Source organism: Anguilla anguilla, chromosome 15, assembly GCF_013347855.1.
Source record: "Anguilla anguilla isolate fAngAng1 chromosome 15, fAngAng1.pri, whole genome shotgun sequence".
NCBI classification, from domain to species: Eukaryota; Metazoa; Chordata; class Actinopteri; order Anguilliformes; family Anguillidae; genus Anguilla; species Anguilla anguilla.
Window position 1 is genome coordinate 17,558,430 of NC_049215.1, and position 18,983 is coordinate 17,577,412.

At 48.4% G+C, this 18,983-nt stretch overlaps 1 protein-coding gene across 13 annotated transcripts in view; it reads right to left on the bottom strand.

Moving 5' to 3' along the window:
• LOC118214227 (muscleblind-like protein 2a) overlaps window positions 1-18,983 on the bottom strand; it is a 49,034-nt gene that overhangs the window by 11,294 nt on the left and 18,757 nt on the right. For all 13 annotated transcript variants that reach the window (XM_035393987.1, XM_035393992.1, XM_035394000.1 and 10 more), the window contains exons 3-5: window positions 6,556-6,720; window positions 4,509-4,709; window positions 3,676-3,930 (exon numbers count right to left, since the gene is read on the bottom strand). In XM_035393987.1, coding sequence (XP_035249878.1) covers window positions 3,676-3,930; window positions 4,509-4,709; window positions 6,556-6,720 — 621 coding nt within the window. The remainder of the gene's footprint in view (window positions 1-3,675; window positions 3,931-4,508; window positions 4,710-6,555; window positions 6,721-18,983) is intronic.

The window sequence follows — 18,983 nt, forward strand, 5'->3', positions numbered from 1 at the left end:
AACACAGCCAGCAGGAACTGTAAGCACAGAATGTGGAGCGCTGTTTGCCACTGTGTTTGACCCTGCTGGTCTTAGACTGGACTCACTCGTTTATGTTTGTGTCTCAATTCACAGGCTTACTTTCCCTAATCTGAGGGCTCACACAGCCTTCCTTCCCTGAGCATGTGATGGAAGTCGATGCTTGTTATGAAATTATGCGTAGCATTTAAATCTTGAGTGTAAGGCTGACAGTGAGATGCGTTTTGGTGGGTTACGCAGCAGCTTACAGGGATAGTGCACTTTATGGATTTTTAAAAATACTTTTATTTCGGCTGACCTAGCCAGTTTTTGTCTGCAATGAAGGATGTTGTAAATATTTACAGAAGTTTCTGCAAACCTGCTGGATTTGTATTGGCTAGTGCAGGGCGACCACAGGTTTTAGTTTAAACATAAGACAAAAATTCACAGACATACAATCGTAACTTCAGTTTCAATTTGCAAGCAGCTCGGCCAAGAGTAGGTAGCTATGCTGAAAAAACATATACAGGCCAGCTGCATCCGAATTCACAAGAGACTACAGCAAATATCTACTTTATCCTTCACTGCACACAAAATCTTCTGCGCCAATCGAAAACAAACATTAAACATGAAATAATTCCTTTTTTTTTAAACCCAGGAAGTGAACTATCCCTTTTAAGAGCCACATCCTTGGCTGTCTGAAGGCTATAATTACATTCATTCATATCTACAAATAATGCTGCATTCTCTTTTCATCAGTCACGAACAAAAATGAACAAAACAAACAAAAATAGAAAAAAATGCAGGGGGAAAGAAACAAAGCATCCGCAGGGCAAATTAACGAGCGAATTTAAGAAGCAAAGAAAAAGAAACAAACGAAGGAAGAAAACGGCCTTTAAAGAAAAATGAGTTTGGGAAAGACGGCAGTGACGCTCCCCCCCAGAGCGAGGCGTGGTGCTGCCGGGGCCCTGCTCCTCAAACGGGAGGCGGGGAAGGCCAGCGTGCCGAGAGAAGCCTTCAGGAGGAGCGCTGAAGAGAGAGGGGCCGTTTAACGTGCTCATATAAAGACAGCGAGGAGGCTGGGGGGTGAAAGGTGCGGGAGAAACAGCAACACCAGCTCGAGGGGAAAACAGGAACAGGAAGCGGGGATGAATAGACAGGAAACTGCGAAGGCGCAGCGTCTCCAGACCCGCCTGCCAGAGTCTCAGAGCAGAGCCCAAGAGCGCAGGGTGTGGCACACGCCACAGGACGGACACCCAGACGGGCGATGCCCTCCTACCAGCCCAGGCCTGACTGACCTCTCACAGAGCGTCCCTACGAGTCCCAGCTCAATATCCACAAACCGCCTTCTGGCAAAATAAGACTGCTGATGCACCATGTGATAAGACCGCAGAAAGAATTCCTAAAGCAGCTGAGAAGGTTAAGCCTCTTCCAGACATTCTGACCCCTTCAGTAATGTTTGAAGGATGGGGGCTTGGTGGTTGTAGAAGGTCAGGACATTTAGCTTAGGGGGGGGTCACTTCCTAATTTTTCCTGACCCCCATGCCCAGAGGAAAATCAAGGCATGCTGTGGTCCAGGGCTGGATCAGGAAGCAGTGCCGTTACTCCAGAGTTTATGGTTGGAATTGGCTTTTATAAAAATCCCTCTGGAAGCGATCACAGCGATAGCTATGGCTGTCATCTAAGATCATTATTACAGCTGTGCGGTGTGACGGGTCTCATATCTTTAAAACATATTAATGATGTTGTCATTCCCGTTCTCAGCGTGTCGGAGGCAGACACAATGCTGGGGTTTGTCCCAGCGGTGTCCTTTCTCTTGATCATAGAGTTGGGGAGTGGGGGGCGGGGGAGCGAGAGGGACGAGCAAGCATTGCTGAAGCGAGCAGGTGATGAATCCGGCCAATAAGCCAAAGCCATTAGAGCGGCACACTGCAGGATGACTGGGTGAAAACCGAGCTGCTTGTTCTGCAGTCGCGCTCATGCACGCGCTACGTCGCGTTTAGCATGGTGAAAAGGTCATTCCAGAAAACAGCACTGCCATCTCTAAGGCCCTCAGAGTCAATACAGATTACAAAACAGAAAATGATAACAATAACTAAAGTGCTCACACAATCCCTAAAGCTGATCTCAGCAGCAAGCGAAGAAGCCAGAAATGGCCGACGGCCCTACTCTGGGTTTGGGTTGAGATTTATTGGGCTCTCTGATTTAATTTGTATCGATGGTGCAGATGGAATTTCCCGGATTTGCAGCAAGGAAAAGAAAGAACGAGAGAGAGAGACAGAGAGAGAAAGAAAGAAGCCAATGTCTTTACATGAAGGAAGGCAAAAACAAAAAATGAAAAAGGAAACGTGGAATCAAGACAGGCATGACAGTCATATGCTCGTTACTGGACCGGGCCAATCAGTAAAGCCATGACAGGGTCACAGAACCTGGTCATGACCTGGCCAATCAGCACAGACATGACAGTCATGTGGTCATTGTTAGACCTGGAAAATCAGGAAAGCCATAAGAGGGTCATGGGGTCTGTGTTTCACCTGGCCAATCAGAGGCATCACAGTCATGTGGTCTATTTTTGACTTTTCCTAGTCTTCACATGACTGAGCATTAATACTTGCAAGTTCACTAGTATTTGAATTAGTGTGTATCAAGGCTAGCAAAGCATACTGAGTATAACCTATAGAGTATGTGCATTGGTTGACATATTGTATCCACATGTAAATTCAAATAATAGATCTAAATAACGATGAAACAGTGCTCCACATTTTATGAAGGTAATTAACCTGTCAAAAGTAAGACCTATTACTTTGGGGTAAAGAAATCCAGAAACTGTGTAAGCCCACTTATAAAAATCACATAATTCTCCAAATGTCCCTGACATGAAAGTTGTTTTTATATGTATTACCCTCCATCTTGAGAGGTTAGGTTTAAATAAAACAAAAAATACTTTTAAACATCACCATCATCAGTGACATTAAAAACATTTCACATTGGCAATCACCTGTTCATCAACACATGTTCTATAACATATGAGCAGAAACAGGTACAAAGCTATTTTGAAATTTATCCACCAAAGCACAAATGTTGTGCAGTGTTTTTATTTACTAAAGTCTCAGGGTGCATTAATTTGCCATGCACAGCTGAGTAATTTTAACATTTAGTCCACTTAGCATTAGCATTACATTGAGGCAGTGTATAGCCTGCAGTGTGTTTGTTCTTTACATTACATTTTAGCAGCACATAGCCTGCGGTGTGTTTGCTGTTAGAATGGCAGTGGCTTCAGTTTTTTTAAATTTCATTTTCAGTTTTAGCCAATGAAACTAATTGTGACTCTTCAGTCAATCGACATCATAAATTAAGCACTTAAGTGCTGAAGCACACCAGGCTGCTCTTGAAGCAGACACGGCAGCCTTCAAGAACTGGACCTAGAGCTCCCTGGTCTTAGCATTAAATCAATTGTTTGGTGTTAGCATTAAACTGATTGTTTGATGTTAGCATTAAACTGAGTGTTTGGGGTTAGCATTGTACAGAGTTTGGTGTTAGCATTACACCAAAGCAGTGCACTGTGTTGGAGGGTATCGGAGTGTAATTGAAGTGGTGGAAAAGGTGGAGACCCAGCTTGGTACCAGTCTGCTCTTGTATACAACACCTGAGGTCACAGGGCAAGTGGGCGGGGCTTACCATGGCTGCGGCGGCTGCCTGCGCTGCCACAGCCGTCTGATTGGCCTGGTGCTGCGCGGCTTTGATTTTGGCCTGTAGGTGAGCAGGGGGGTGGAAGTACTTGCACTTCTCGCGGGAGCAGCGGCTCTTGATGTAGTCCATGCAGACGGTCACCGTGTTGTCACTGGTGTCAATCATGGGGCTGTCGCTAGGGTGAGCAAAGCGGCAGTCCGTCTCCCCCCGAGCGCAGTTACCCCTCTGGAACTCCCGACACACCTGCGCACATACACACACATACACGCACACATACGCACACACATACACACGCACGCACACACACACGCACGCACGTTCACACGCACACACACACACACACACATACGCACACACACAAACACGCACACACACACACAAAATCATACAACACAACACATGAGACAGTCACAAAGAATAACAAATATCAATAGGTATTACAGTTTAAAAAATGTTTTAATGTATCATTGCATCTTATTTGTAATGTTGAACTTCAAATAATTCACAGGAGAATACTCAGTTGCAGCTGAACCTGAAATAACACCATGCTACAGTGAATTCACACTTCATCTTAAAAGTGAGAACACATAATTAAAGGTGAAGTGAGATTTTCAACCTCCAGCTTTGTTTAAAGGCTTAATTTAAAAGGAACCTACAATTGCCCCTATCAGAAATGTAATTTTAGAAGTGTAATTAATAAGGATAACTGATTGGTAACCACAAGCTTGTCTGTGTAAAGGCCAAATCTGAGGCAAATTGTGATTGGTCACACCCAACTCATTTGAATAAAAGTCTAATTAAGGAGGACTGTGATTGGTCACCTCCAGCTTGTCGGTCCGCAGCAGCTTCTGCGTGTTGGAGGACCCCTGCACCGTGACCGGGGGGCTGCTGGGGACCATGACGGGGGCGCTGGGGAGCATCTCCGTGGGGACCAGGCCCACCCCGTGAGTCATGGGGGTGAGGTACGGCGCGTAGCCCAGGGCGGGGCTCGTCCCCAGGCCCTGCGTCACAGGAAAGGAGGGCTGCGCGGGGAGAGAGGAAAGGGACACGCACAGCCCGTTTAGCCCGTTAGCCATATCCGCCGGAGCCCCGCGTACTGAATTACACCTGTTTAGCAATAACGCGGTGCCTTTCCGCTGAGACGTGCGCCCTCCCTGCAGTTCTGAGCGCGTAACCCCCGGGCGTCTGTGGGCTGAGCGGAAACAGGCCTGAGAGACGCCGTTACAGCTCCCACATCACCCTGCTCGCTCGAGACAAACGGCAACTGTCAAAACGCTGATCTGCGTCACACCACTGCGCCGTGCAGCCACCGCAATAACACACACAGCTGTGGGGCGTTTCTCTCAAACGGATGCAACTGCGGGAGAAACGCCGGGCTGTCCTGTCAGCTAAAACATTTGTTACTGTCATTCGCTCTGTGAATTCAATTACAGGCTAGCTTTCGGTTGCTGGCTAATGGCTATGTCAGCTGACATCAATGCTTGTACGTACCAGATAGCATTAACAAAATGAATGTTCATTTTATTTACTGAAGTAACTTTGCTAAAAAGTTTTCCTCTGTTAGTGGCACAAATACAGTGAAAACCTTTAAGAATCTATGTGGCTCTTTGTCAAGTTAACTTATACAATATCTTGTATCTTTATATATTTGACAGAAGCACAGACATCATGGGTGTACTTTTACATAGACATCAATAGCAGTCCTTTCCAAAATGCCTATTCATTGTGTTTGGAGGACCAGAGGACAACCCCCACTACAGTCTGCTAAGTATACTACTGAGCATAGCGTTAAGCTGCATGATAAACGTTATCCACTTTTACAGTTACCAGCTCAACAGTTATGGTGCGCATTGCAGTTCCTTTCCGTGACTCAAGTTGTTTGATTCAGTTCACTATAAAGATTCCTTCACTGATCTGTTGTACAGTGGTACTTGCATTTAGTCTTCGTGAGCGACTCAAAGGATCCATTTGCTGCCTAAGTTTGTTCAGCGCTGATTCGTTCAGAGATGCCTCAGGGCAGAAATGCCTGTGCTGCAAGCTGACTGATGTGCACCCACATTAAAACTGATTTTAAAACCCCATTTTTCACTCTGTAATCCCAACTGTGAACTGTTTGCGCATATTCACATTTCCATAAACCTATATAAATAAGCATAAACATATAAATAAAACTAGTTATGGTTTATTTGCTTGTGTGTGTCTCATAGTACATTGTCTTAAACCACATGGCAAAATGCTATTTTACAGTGTTTAACGATGGTTTTGAAAATACTATATATCACTGATGATTCTTAGGGTTACCACTAAAAGCAATAAAATGGCGTATAAATGGTGTATCAGCAGGAGGCAGCATTCTGTTTGGTCTGTTTCTTTTCAGACGGTTTTCTCCGTGTAAAACGCACTGGAGCAGCTGCAGCTGTCTGTGCTGCAGCCTGTAATAAAGCCAACCCCGCAGCCAGCACTAGTTTCACACAGTATGAAATATTATTAAACATTAATCATTCATATTACTGGAGGCTCCTCTCCCATATTCCGCTCCTAAATGTGTTTCATACCTGCAGTGCAGTGGAGAACCAGAAAGACTGGGGCTAGCAGACCTTCTACCCCTCTGTGTGTATGGTGCTACATCTCTCTCTGTCTCACAGAGGGGCTATGGGAAGGGGGCAGGGCTGGGAGAGGAGGGGAGGGGACTACATAAATTAGGGGGAGGGGACTAAAAGATGAGGGTACAGGGGAAGGGATGGGACTACATAATTCCGGGCGAGGCTGGAAGATGAGGGGGAGGATCTGTGAGAGGAGGGGAGGGGACTACAGAGTTTGGGGCGGAGCTGTAAGACGCAGGGGCGGGGCTTCTGCAGGGGTACTCACCACAGGCTGCATGCTGGTTCCAGGGATCATGAACTGCATCTGCTGCGCCAGCATGGCCGCCGCAGTCTTCTGCTGGATCAGGTTGTTGCGGCCGTTAATCTCCAGCTGCGTCTTCAGATGGGCCGGGGGGTGCAGGTACTTGCAGTTTTCTCTCGTGCACCGGCCCTGTCGGAGGAAGAAAACAAAGGCGCTCTTAACAGGAGCAGGAAGACACGGCACTGCTGAAGCAGCCAAGGCGGGGTAACAAAGATGTCAATCAGGCTGAGGGACCAATCAGCAAGCGACAGGCAGATACCAACACCAGCGGAAGAACAGAAGCGCTGAGATGGAACAGGTACGTTAGGGGCCGTCAGAACAAAGCAAGACGCGCAGCCGTCAACACAGACCACAGGAGTGCAGCAGCCTGGCTGTGTTTTACTGCAGGGGAACTGACTGACAATATAATCATGTCACAAGAACCTAAAGTAAGCTGCACTATCACATCATGACATAAAAACTGTCTTGATCATGCATCAATATTTTAGATCATGTATTTTAACCAAACAATTATTTATTTTGACTGCATTCTCGCTCAATAAGAATGGCCATTTAAGCTACACGGCGATAAAAATGTTGTGAAAAATGGTTGTGTTTCAGTTGCAGTTTATTTATCAAAAACACAAGAAGATTCACTTGGTCTGAGGCCCGTGCTGCACATTTTTTATTCACAGCGTTGCCTGCTGGAGAAAAACACACTCCACCTGAACAGAAGTGCCTGGAATACTCATGCTTCTCCACCACACTAGAGGATTCTAGCCTACTGCTACTGCAGCATGCATCATCACGCCTTGCTGGAGAACATTAATCAGATACGGTATCTTTCTACAGTAAATTGGAACACCTGGTTGGCCATGTAGCTAGGGAAAAAAGGATCAAACAGATGTTTTCAAACATAAAACATGTTCAAGTTTCAAGTGTGCGCATATCAATAAAAAAATAGAAATACAAACATGATATCTCACAATTTGAAACATTATTTTTATTTCCTGTTTTTGGAATATCTGAATTAATTTTGAATCTAAATCTGACAGTTAGAGTAGCAACTGGCACACTTTAAACACAACGTCAAGCAGCACAATTTATCTAAAAACTGGAGGGATCAGCTATAGAACACAATTTGACAGGGAAATCTAAAGGGGAGTCCTGAATATAAGTGGTTCATTTTGGCACATTGACATTAAGTAAAAACCTGTGAGGATCAGGATTTTGGTTTAGGAAAACTCTGTCTGTGAGGAGCAGAGGCCCTACACAGGCCCACAGGCTGGTCATGAGGGTAGGGGAGAGTGACTGCAGACTGCATCAGTGCAGTGGGACCGTGAAAGATGGGGAGTATTCCTGTGGACTGTATGACTGCATCAGACAACATCACTGTTTAAGTGTGACTACAGCACAGTCCCAGGGCATGAGAAATGGGCCTGCATGATGGAATGGTGATCACTGTCTGCAGCAGAGCAGATACACACACACACACACATACACACACACACTCTCACACACACACACACACACACACACACAGTGATTGTTGCAGTAATGGGGTGCCCGTGTGCAGCTGAAGGTGCTGTTACGTGTGGAGCGTGGGGACGGCCGGCCTGAAGAGGTGCTCTGATCCCTTTCAGTCACAGAGAGAGCGGAGAGCGCAGTCAGAGCGGTCCGCAGCGCGCTCAGGGCTGGCGTTTACGAGCCCGCTCCAGCGCCCGCGTGTAAACGCCCGCGATCCACGCAGCTCCGGCCCGGGAACAGGAGCCGTCCCTCACCCCCCCTTCCCTCTCCGTGCAGGGGGTGGGGCGCACGGGGACGTGCCCAGAATACGGGCAGAGATCTGGGCTGGCGAAGAGCAGCGAGCCCGGGGTAACAAAGACGCCGTCCCGGGCCAGCTGCACTAAAATAAACAGACAAGCGCGTCGCTGTGAGGCTTAAGGGAAGAGCTGACTGGCCAGAAACCAGCGCCGGGGGGGCGGGGGGGGCTCGCTCTGAGCCGGGCCGGGGGGGGACCGCCCCGCCCTAAAAGGCCCCGCCCCGTTTACACAGCCCCGCCCTCCGGTCCCAAAGCCGCACGTCGCTCTAATCACAGCTTTAATGTGTGAGCGGCGCTGCAGAGAAGGGCCTCATTAAGGCCGTCTCCTACGAGCAGCACGTCCCCCTGGAGAGACACGCTGTGTATGACTAAACTAATGACAAGCACATTTGCTCTGCTGAAGATTCCAACTGAAGGACAAGAGGATAGAAATGAAATGCTACTAATTTCATAAACAGATTCAGATTATTCTCCTTTAATCCGCTTAAGATCCCCCCCCATATTCACATTAATAATTCCCATTAATAGCCCATGTGACTGTGGCTGTCTCAGTCTGAGAGGACTCCAGTATCAGAGAGTCTGTTAGAGTGAAGCTACAGTGCGCTCACGGCAATGAGAGATTAGCATTACGGTTAGGTAGTGTAGTCCAGTATAGGCCTGCGATTGCAGCTCATGAGGTTGCGGGTTTTAATTCCATGGGGAATGGGGCACTGCCATAGTATTGTTGAGAAAGGCATCTAACCCCAACTGTTTCAGTAAAAATACTGAGGCGTAAAAAAGGGACTGCACATATAAAAAAACAAAGTTGTAGGGCTGCTGGGTAGCTCATACTGCAGGGGTGTCCAATCTTATCCGAAAAGGGCCGGTGTGGGTGCAGGTTTTTGTTTTAGCCCAACACTAAGAAGCCTGATTCTAAGCAAGGATGCCTTGAATGACGACCACGTTAATCAGTTGAATCAGGTGTTGTAGTGCTGGGCCAAAGCAAAAACCTGCAGCTACACCAGCAATTTTTTTGGATAAGCTTGGACACCCCAGTTATACTGTTAAAGCACTGCTGCATGGCTCTGAGACCAGACACAGTTAGCGCTAGCGTCGCATGCCTGTGTGGGCCTGACCTGTAGACTACAGTGTGATAATAAGCACAGCGGTGGCGGACATTGCCTGCTTTGGAGGAGAGGACATGGCTGTCTGTGCTCTCCTGTATCGATAATCCGAAAAGGGGAAAAGGCATTTTAAAAAGTTAACTGTGCACTCTGGATTACAACTTGTGTCTAATGGTCAAATGTAAACTGCATGGGGTGAGTAGGTGAAATCCTGCCCATGTGCTCCCACAATGCATCTGTGCAGAGCAGAATGGCTTCAGCTGGCCGCGGCTGAAGGATCATTAGCATTTCCCCTGAATGGGACTCTGTGCTGCCGCTGGGTCAGAGTGAGTGCTGGCCATTCATTCCACGACAGTGCAGAGCAGAGCGCTGATCTGCGCTGCTCATTAACAAAGGTCAACAGAGCTTTCAGGGGGAGGCCTGCCACGCTGGGGCTTTATTTAGACACACAAATGATGTGTGTTCTCCATTCATACTGAACGTGTGTGTGTGTGTGTGTGTGTGTGTGCGTGTGCGTGTGTGGGAGAGCAGGTGTGTGTGTGAGACTGTGAGTGTGTGTGCGTGAGAGTGTGTGTGTGTGTGTGTGTGTGTGTGTGTGCGTGTGCGTGTGCGTGTGTGGGAGAGCAGGTGTGTGTGTGAGACTGTGAGTGTATGTGCGTAAGAGTGTGTGTGTGTGTGCCTGTGCGGGAGAGCAGGTGTGTGTGTGAGACTGTGAGTGTGTGTGTGTGAGTGTGTGTGTGTGTATGTGCGTAAGAGTGTGTGTGTGTGTGTGCGTGTGTGGGAGAGCAGGTGTGTGTGTGAGTGTGTGTGGGTGCGTGTGTGTGTGTGTGTGTGTGTGTGTGTGTGTGTGTGTGTATGTGTGTGTGTGTGTGTGTGTGTGTGTGTGTGTATGTGTGTGTGTGTGTGTGTGTGTGTGCGTGTGTATGTGATGTATGTGCGATTATGCCAACCCCCACCGGCACTGTGACATCGGTGGTCACACAGCTCTTTAGCGGATCGCTGATAACACTCATTTAAAAACGGTCCGGAGCGTCAGAGCCCCTGGTGCGCCGGCTGCGTGTAATGGAGGCGGGCGCAGGGGGATGGCTGGCGCTTTCGCCCCAGACTGCGGCCGGTGTTCACAGAGGCCCCGGGCAGCGATTACCTGCTCTTCAGCGAGCGGTGCTGACGGGTAAAAACGCTCCAAACGCGCGCGGGAATCCCGCTAACTCCCTCCTCCCCCTGTCTGAGCGCGAGGGCTTAGCCCCGGAGATCTGCATGGAATGTTCTGCTCCAGAACAGAAATCACAGGAGGTCACATGATCTGTCCACTGTGTCCACACACACCGTAAGCTTCCCCGGACACCAAAGACCTGCGGTTAGCTGCCATTGCAGTGCACTTGCAGTGCACGCCGTTAAATTCAGTCATCTCTGCATGCCTGGTGAATTATAACAGGTGTTATCATAGGTATCCCAGTTTCAGCCATGATGCACTACAGCAGTGGGAGGTGAAATACATCTAGTATTGCGCGTGATTATTTTTAGGAAAAGTGCTCTGAGGAGAAAAGAAGTGCACATAAATGCATTATGCAATCATACCAGAAGTGTCACAAAACTGGTGCAGGGGTAGTGAGGGAGTCAGTGGAGAGGACCCTGAGGGGTGGGGTGGGGGGCGGAGTCAGGGTAGGAAATAGCACTGTAATGGCACTTGAGGTACAGAGCTCCTCCTCCTCTCTGCGTATCTATGACTACTACTGCAGCTGAGCCTGACTTCCTATTGGCTCAGAGACACACTGTAGCCGTTATCGCCTTTACTGTTATCAGAATCGCACACGCGCACGCACACAATCTCCTCCATGCTAATTCATGTATGTGGCCCTTGTTTGACGCTTCGCAGGTGCACATTAAGAACACATTTGCTTTACCAGCAGTAGCTGCACAGATGGGCACTGCTGCCGACGAGCCTGTGATAAACATGCCGGAGAGAGGGGGGGAGAGAGAGGGGGGAGAGGGAGAGAGAGAGAGGGGGGGGGGAGAGAGAGAGAGGGGGAGAGGGAGAGGGAGGGGGGAGAGAGGCAGCGAGAGAGTCCTAATGCACCACCTTACACTGAAACAGAGGTAAAATGCAATTACCAGGAGGCATCGTGCCAAATCCTTAAGCTTCCTTGGTTTTATTTCATTTCCTGACTTAGATTTCCACACTACACAGGCCTGGCTGCTCTTACCTGCTCCCCAGCACAGACTACACCTGTCTGTGTGTTACTGAAGAACACTTAGGTACAGGACACCAACAAAATCCACCTGGATATGAACGCACTGCAGCATCTACTCCCAGTAGAAAGGCTTTAAGTATCCTGCTCTGGGTCCCTACAAGCCACAGGGTTTCACAGGCAAACAGCGAACCCTTTCTGAATCACGCAATTCCAAGCTATTTCTCGGCAGTGCATAAATATCACTGTGGCCCAAGGAAACAGTGCTATCCGTCTCCCGCATTGGCACAGGGGAGATATAACCCACTGCACACACCCATAAAGCTTTAGCTCAGAGCGCGGGCGCTCTGTCTCTTCTGCTGTATTCTGCTGTACAGCTCGTAAAGCAGTTTTAGTGCGCAGGTTTTTCTGTCATATCTTAGCCTAGCCTTAGCCTTTGCATGAGGCGATCGCTGTCTACACTCCATAAAGCTGTTCTAGCTTAGCATTGGAGCTCATCCCATCTCCTCTTCTGTGTTGGTCCCCATAACATAGCATGTGAGTACACACCCTGTCTCCTCTCCTGTGTTAGTCCTCATAAAGCTGTTTTAGTTTAGCATGTGAGTACACACTCCATCTCCTCTCCTGTGCTAGCCGGTATGAAGCTATTTTAGCATGCGGGCGTGCTCCTGTCTCCTCCCTGTGGTAATGATGGGATGTGGGGACTTATCTTCTGTACCTGCAGGGGAGAGGCTGCCTACTGCTCCCCGCTCAGTTTCACCGTGTGATTGTGAGCTGTGCTCAAACAGCAGGTAACATGCCGCCTAGGAGCACACGCTGATCCTCCTTCTCAACAGAGGAGGATCAGCAGCACTCCTCCCAAATGCAAAGTCCCGCAGTGCACCTCTACCACCCTCCACCATTTCTGCCACAGCTAACGGGACTCATTCGGACAAAGGGCCGTCATTCGAATGTGCTGTATGACACTGGCTAAGTGTCACACTGGCTAAGTGGCATTTCCATCATGGATTTGGGCAAGCCTGAGCCATGTGCCAAAGTGGGAGGAGAGCCGCTGCTGGCGGCGTGTCAGTGGAGAGTGAGCAGTGCACTGAAATTTTGGCGCAACTCATTGCAATTTTTGTGTCAGTCTAGTCTGTGATTTGCACCGTCGCCTCCCGCCTGCTCAGACCACGTTTATGGAGCAAGTTGTAGCTTTGTCCAGTATTTTTCGAAAAAAAAATTTTTTAAAAAGGATTTGTGTAAAGAAAGAAAACCCTTTTTTACTTTATTTTAAATTACTGATGATCACTGAATGTCATTACCACTCATGGTCAAGAAGATAATGGTTTTGAATACATTTTACAGATGAAAATATCTTTAAGGAACCACAGAAGAAAGGGCACAGATAAAAGTTCTACTAAAGAGAACTAAACAGCACAGGGTTTCCATAATTTCTGCCAGTATTATATGCAAGCTACATGCAATAACTCTATTAGTCATCTCCTCCAAAGCTGATTTAACATCATGTACTAGCACTCAATATCAAAAAGACTGATAAACAACAATCCATGTTAACTGTTTTGACTGCAGGCTATATCATTTGGTAGCCTAAAAATAAAGTTCATATGTGGGTCAAGCTATCCACAAAGACAAAATAATAACCAAGGAGAAAGTCACCTACAACATATGCGATCCCCATTTTTCTTCCCATCTAATAAAATCACTCAGTTTAGTTTAAGTAAGCCATGCCATTGCTCTGAATTAGTGATGGAATTGTGCGTCATGTATTCTTTTGAGCAACAGGATCACTGGCATTGCTATGAGTTTCATGTTGTTAATTAAAACTTCATGATATGGTACTCATAATTTCTTAGTCATAGCATTGTGCATTTGAGCCTTTTAGCTACAGGTTTAATGGGAAACTAAAACTGGCCCATAACCATTTAGGCAATATTTTTTTTAATTCTGATGAAACTACATTTTTGGAAACCTCTGATTAGTACATTCTTATCCTCGTTTTCCATTGCAGAGGCCGACTATGGAAACTGGCAGTACGTCCTGCACAACGCGCACAGCACTTAAAGGGAATGAAATGAGGTCATTTCGGTGGCTATGAATGAACCCATCTGCACCAGACCCACTGATAATACATACAGCGGAATCCAGCCCATTTCCCAGGTGTGCTGCACGCTTTGAGCTGTGCGCTCCTCGCCTCTGGTCACAAAAACATTTAAAAATGAATTCTGCCTTTTTTCCTAAAACAAAGGACGGCCTTGCAAGATATTTCCCTCAGTGCAGCTATGTTAAACCAAACAGGCAGCAGTCTTTGGTCTGCCGATGTGATATGGTGTGAATCTAACCTCCAGTCTTTACCTTCCTAGATAAGATGCTTCTGAAGAGGATCAGAGAAGCCATTTTCAGGAAGCAATTACAATCTGCAAAGCCCAACATAATCCCTTCTTCAAACTGTGCTCAACCGTATTTTTCAAATTTCACCTTTGTACTGCTTCACAGAAGTATGAACTGAGCTTCATGTTTGCATTATGGTTTAGAAGGTTATTATTATTATTATTATTATTATTATTATTACCACTAATAATAAATAAAAATAGCAGATTGCTATGGGATGAAGTTATTGTGACCCACAGCGATGACTCATCACGCAGCATGAGGGCATAAATACTACAGACTCCAAAGGGGAGGCTGTCAGCCACCAATCACCTCCCCAGCGACAGGGCTGCTAACGTCACGTCTGCAGGCACACACACGGGGGGGGGGACACAATGCTGAGGAGGCAGGAGGCGTCTGGGGTGTTTGTGAATCCACACATCTGCTCGTCTCATAATATTCTAACTTAGAAATTATATGCATCTACGCATATATTCTCTGTGTATTCATCCATCTCTCTCCACACACACACACACACACACACACACACACACGCGATATCCTAGGATTAACTGATACAGAAGAACACTCTCCTGCTCTGTGCGTCTGTCTGCACGAGACCCTTTCTTTGGGACTATTTAAAGGCTCATGAGCCCCTCTCTCTCTACATACGTTCAGAATGGTACATGATACGCTCTCATTCTCTGCCATAATGGAATATCAGCATGAGATCTGCCACCCCCCTGCCTGCATGAGTCTTTTCCTCTCTCTCTGTGTATGAGTCCCCCCCCTCTCTCTCTCTGTAATGGTATAGGAGCCCCTCACCCTGGATGGACGGATGGATGCTGGGAAGGTGCTACTGCTGTCACTTCAGACGTTTTATTTTTTGATGCTGAAAGTGCCCGACACAGCCACACGGCACATCCATTCAGACGGGGGGCAGCTCGTCCCCCTCCCCCCGAATGAGTGCGCAAACGTGGCCAGGCTCTAATCTGGGCATTATTGAATTATCTCAATAAAGCATGAAAGCTGCTCCACAGACAGGAAGCTGCCATTCGGCCCACCACGTCTGCTTCCTCCTGGTACAATTAAAGGTTCCTTCGGGCATTCGCTTCCCTTCATGCGAGCGTGCTAAAATACGAACGGGGATTCATTTGGTCATTTTCAACAGGGTAAAATCACATCCCTGCTGATATACAGTGTGAAACTGTCAATCATACCCAGTACCTTTCATGTGAAAAAAGCTCCCTTTCATTACATGGCAACCGTTCACACACCTAGAATCTTTATGGCAGGCCTTGCCACACAGGGAGGCGCCGGCTCGCTACAGCGTCCTTCAGCCGTTCTGGGAGACGTGTTCAGACATCTTTGGCGTTGGCGGACGTTCATTGGCTAAACCGGACGAATCCCCACGCAACATGTGCCGTTCTGGTCGCCCCGCCCACACATTCGCTGCTAATCACCATGCAGAAAAAAACAGAGAGAGGAGAAAAGGAGACGGCCTAACGGCAGAGAAGCAGCTACTGCGAGCTCAGAAATACACCGACATGCTCTTCACGCACGCTACCATTCTAGCAAAAGTAGGCTGAAGGGATTACAAGTGAAATTGAGGACGTGGCACATACAGTATGCCTTTTCCAGAGCCTCAGAGGACCGGGGGCAGGACCAGCAAACATCATTACATAACAGCTGCCCAGTGCTTTCAGTACGAGTGGATTCACATCCTTTCTCCCCCCATTTATTGTGCTTTAAACCGCAGCTGTGATCGACAGTGACTCGCTCTCAGAGGCTGAGCTAGCCGCCGTGCTAACGCCCAGGGAATCCCGGCCCGCTACAGCCCAGCTTTCAGCGGCTCTCACAGCTGTCAGCGCGCTAACCCCGCGGCTACCGCAGGCCACCCCGGGCTCAGGCAGCCATGCGCAGGCTAACTGCGGCTACCGCAGGCGACCCCGGGCTCAGGCGGCCACGCGCAGGCTAACTGCGGCTAACGCAGGCGGCTAAGACAGGCTCGTAGCGGCTCGCGCGCGCTAACTCAGGCTGACGCACATTCAGACAGAAGCACGCTCGCGCACGCGGGGATGGTTTGGAAAAGAGCGAAGACGGGGAAAGGCGCTGGATGACTGCTACGCTGTGGGGAAAAGCGGTGGGGCATCCGGAGGGTATTGTCACAGGCGCTACGCTGGAGCGCGACTGACAGGGGCTGCGGGACACGATCAGGCACCAGTAAGGCAGCTCGGAGGTCGCAGGTCCGTTCTCTCAGACGGGGCCCTGCGGTCGCGTGCTCTACAGAGAACCCAAACTCATTCAGCAAACACCCAGCTGTACGGATGCATTACATGCAGAAAACAGTAATGCAAGCAATAAGACGCTCTGGGTAAGAGTGTTGGCTTTGAAGAGCGAGCTCATTCATGGCGAAAACCTGCCATTCAGGACACATCCAGCACAAGCGAGACTTTCATAAGGGCATGGGGGATTTAAAGGTTAATCGCTAATTAGAGAAGGGCTCCATTTCAAAGGCCTCTCATTACGAGTGCGGTGTAGAGCAGCCCTACAGAGAGCCGGGGCCCACAGGGCCTCTCAGGGCACGCTGTGTTACTCACCCAGCCAGGAGGGAAACGCAGAAACACACTCGCCATGTGCAACATGCGTGCCTCTGATTTAGGTGCAATACTCATGGAGGAAACCTCTACCTGGACAGAGGAAGTGTTGGGCTCCATGGCAATGAGCAGTACTTCCTGGCAGTGGGACTGAGGAGGGCGTGCTGTGTCTCAGTCTTTGGGTAAATGACAGTGTTTGTGGTTCTCTCAGAGTTGGGACTGCATCCCCACACACACACAGACTCATCCATACTCACACACTCACACACACACTCAAGACACAAACTCACACATATTCACACACACAGTACTCTCACACACCCTCACACACACACACACACACTGAGGCTCTGACACAGACTCTCACACACACACACACACACACACACATAGTATTCTCACACTCACTCTCACACACACACACACACACACACTCATACATACTCACACACTCACACACACACACACTCAAGACACAAACTCACACACATTCACACACACAGTACTCTCACACACCCTCACACACACACACACTGAGGCTCTGACACAGACTCTCACACACACACACACACACACACATAGTATTCTCACACTCACTCTCACACACACACACACACACACACACATAGTATTCTCACACTCACTCTCACATACACACACACATGCAGTATTCTCACTCTCACACACACACACACGACAGGCAGCGTTTGGTCCCTCTGTTGGAAGTGCAGCGAGGGTGATTCAGTCTCTGGGAGTGGGGAGTGGGTGTGGTGTGCTATTATAGGACTCTCTCTGCGGGTCACCTCCCTGTCTCTGTTACCATGAGGAGCTGGGCCTGGCTCTACCCACTCCCACAGGACCAGCCCAGCCCTTCTCTGTGTGTGTGAGTGTGTGTGTGTGTGCTTGCTATGTGTGTGTGTGTGTGTGTGTGAGAGAGACAGAGCGCGTGTGTGTGTGCCTGCATGCATGTCGTTGCTGTGTCTTTCTTGCCTAATAAATTCTTATGTGTGCAGTTTGCTTATTTAAAACAGCTAGTGAGGTTCAGAGTGAACTGCACATTTCCTAGGCTAACACAACAACTGGTTATCAGTAATAATTGTTGGTCTCCTGAAATTTAAAATACAGAACAATTTGTTGATTTTTAAACTACACCTGTATCTTCGCAAGCTACATTTATTTTTTAAAAACCAATGGGTTTTTCAGGGAAAGCAATTTGAGCGAATCACATTTTTTCCAACAGCACTCTGGGCTGGCTCAAATGACATTACTGAGATCCTCTTTCCATTTCACAAACGACACCTTGTATACATCAGCAGACAGCTGCTCTAGGAAAACACAAATCACTACCAATCACACAAACATATCTGACACACCACACTGACCGTCAGCAACGAACTCCAGCAAAGAAGACCAATGTAACTCCACACTGATTTGTGATGTTCATGCTATAGATTAGCATTGATGGAGGTTGATACAGCTGTAATGGTTATTTGTTAAGTAGGCTATTTTCTCCATGATTTAGGGAAGATGTTTCTCATGAGCAGTGGTGTTCACGGTGCGGATGTACTGTGGTTTTAAGCGTATCTTTGCAGTTTTTTTGGCTTGACGGTGTAGCTGCGATGTGTGGCTGGTTCCTCTGCACCCATGGCCCTGTGCCTACCACTCCATTGCGTCACAGATGCCAGTCATGCTGCATAAGAGCATGTTCAAACAGCAAGTAAGTGAATAAACAAGACTAGTGTTTACTCCTGAAATGAGCAGGCCAACTCAATTCCTGAGCAGGCTTCCTCAAACTCTGCCCCCAAAGGTTCCGCCCCCTCAGGCCCCACCCCCTCAGCCCTGTTGCCAGGTGACGTCCCTGAAGAACCTTGGGTTATGTCTGCTCTGTTCCCTGCGTCAGTCTCAGAGGTTAATGGCTGACGGCTCCTGTATCCGGGGGTGGCGATGACACCATCCCTGTCCCTGTTTAATGGGCCACAGTGAAGAGCACGGGGGTGGGGCTGGGGGAGGGGGGGGGGGTTATTGGCTGGCAGGAAAAGCGGTAGCAACAGCGCCTCTGATGCACCAGGCAGTAACTCACCTCCTGCTGCAGCCACAGGTAGGTCTGCAGGGCTTCACTAACACACAGACACACAGAGCAAAGAGTCCTGCTGCACAAACACACAAAGCACAGAGTCCTGCTGCACAGAGACACAGATCACAGAGTCCTGCTGCACAGAGACACAGAGCACAGAGTCCAGTGCAGCCTTTAGCGATTCAGCCAGCGGCTCCGCCCCACTCTTCACACACCCAGAGAAATCATGTGACACGCGTATCTTCCTGCTTCCATTACCGC